This window comes from Eimeria maxima, genomic scaffold (assembly GCF_000499605.1).
Source record: "Eimeria maxima Weybridge genomic scaffold, Emw_scaff1191, whole genome shotgun sequence".
NCBI classification, from domain to species: domain Eukaryota; phylum Apicomplexa; class Conoidasida; order Eucoccidiorida; family Eimeriidae; genus Eimeria; species Eimeria maxima.
The window spans coordinates 1-1,909 of NW_013563423.1; the positions used below are offsets into that span (position 1 = coordinate 1).

The following is a 1,909-nucleotide window of genomic DNA, read 5'->3' on the forward strand; positions in this document are numbered from 1 at the left end:
GTCATCTCTATATACATATATGTATAAAGGTACATATATATTTAATATAAATCTAATTATATATTTATATTTATCTATACATTTAATTAATTAATTAATTAATTAATTAATTTATTTATTTATTTATTTATTGTCTCCTTATTTATTTAATCATAAAGACATTGAGCTTTTTATTAACAAAAACTTCTTTTATGCTCTATGGGCATTTGTCTAATTTATGCATATTAGCATTAATTAATTAATTAATTAATTAATTAATTAATTAATTAATTAATTTAATTAATTAATTAATTAATTTAATTAATTAATTAATTTAATTTAATTAATTAATTTAATTAACTAATTATTCCTCCCTTTTTACTTAGCAACAGCAACAATAGGGGTATATAATATCTAATAAACTATATATATAAATCTACCCCTAATAAATAAATAAATAAATAAATAAATAAATAAATAAATAAATAAATAAATATAAATAAATTAAATAAATAGACAATGCCACATTATTTAGGTGTATATACACCCCAATAAAGTTATAAATTAAAAGAAAGAATAACCGCCATTTAATTAGGGTTTACCCTTAAGGCAACGAAAAAGGCTATCCTCCCTACTATCCTCATTTGGGGCTTTTTTGCATGCATGCATGCAGATGCATGCAGAGATGCTTGCAGATGCATGCAGAGATGCATGCATGCAGATACGCATGCATGCAGATACGCATGCATGCAGATACGCATGCATGCAGATACGCATGCATGCAGATACACATGCATGCAGATACGCATGCATGCAGATACATGCAGATATGCATCCATGCAGATATGCATGCATGCAGATATGCATGCATGCATGCATGCATGCATGGTGTATAAGTTGCTGCATTGTATGTTTGTGTTTATTACCATTGACAGATGCATGCAGTATATGCAGCAGCAGCCCCACACTTATGTATTTATTATTCATTTATTTAATTTAATTTTATTTATTTAATTTTATTTTATTTATTTTATTTATTTTATTTATCTAATTCCCTCTCTAAGGGTATATGGGGCCCCCGCGGTCGCCCCAAACCCTAAACCCTAAACCCTAAACCCTAAACCCTAGCCATTTACATAACAGACCCAGGGGGCCTCATCATAGGTGGCATAGTACCCATAGGTGGTTGCATGCCTGGTGGTGGCATAGCTCCCCTCCCTGCAAGGGGCCCCCCTAGGGGCCCCCCTACCCCCATCATCTGGTGTGGGGCAGGGGCCCCCACACCCCTCACGGGGCCCGCCAGCCCCACAGGGGCAGCAGATAAAGAGGGTACTGCAGGTACACCGCGCCCTGCAGGTATTCCTCTCCCTCCTCCTGCTAGGGAGGCATCGGGCCTCTTGGGTTGCTGCTGAGGGGGGGCCTCCGCTATAAATGTACATATATTCTCTCCTGCATGCATGCACAAATTAATATATATAATAAACCCTAAACCCTAAACCCTAAACCCTAAACACTTATTAAGGTATAAATTTACACATATATTCTCTAATGTATATATAGATATAACATATATATTATAAACCCTAAACCCTAAACCCTAAACCCTAAACCCTAAACCCTAAACCCTAAACCCTAGAGTAAGTATAAAATAAGATAGAAAGAAGATAAAAAGTACGTATAAATGCTTACCTCTAAGAAGAATAAACCCTACAGTCCTTTTTATCTCCTTATCCTCTACTACTACTCCTTTTCCCTCTATTTTATTTTTTATCTTTATTTTACGGTATTCTTCTGTATCCGCCATCACAACATTCATATGACGATCAAAGGCTAAAAATGTACCCACCAACATACGCGAATCCTATAAAAAAAAAAAAAAAAAAAAAAAAAAAAAAAAAAAAAAAAAAAAAAAAAAAAAAAAAAAAAAAAA

At 33.2% G+C, this 1,909-nt stretch overlaps 1 protein-coding gene across 1 annotated transcript in view; it reads right to left on the bottom strand.

Moving 5' to 3' along the window:
• Positions 1-1,111: 1,111 nt before the first annotated feature.
• The window catches only part of EMWEY_00049670 (small nuclear ribonucleoprotein, putative), a gene marked incomplete at both ends in the record, with an annotated part of 4,608 nt that continues 3,810 nt past the window's right edge, over positions 1,112-1,909 (bottom strand). The window contains 2 exons of the mRNA XM_013477340.1: positions 1,112-1,428; positions 1,669-1,840. Of these exons, the coding sequence (XP_013332794.1) occupies positions 1,112-1,428; positions 1,669-1,840 (489 nt within the window). The remainder of the gene's footprint in view (positions 1,429-1,668; positions 1,841-1,909) is intronic.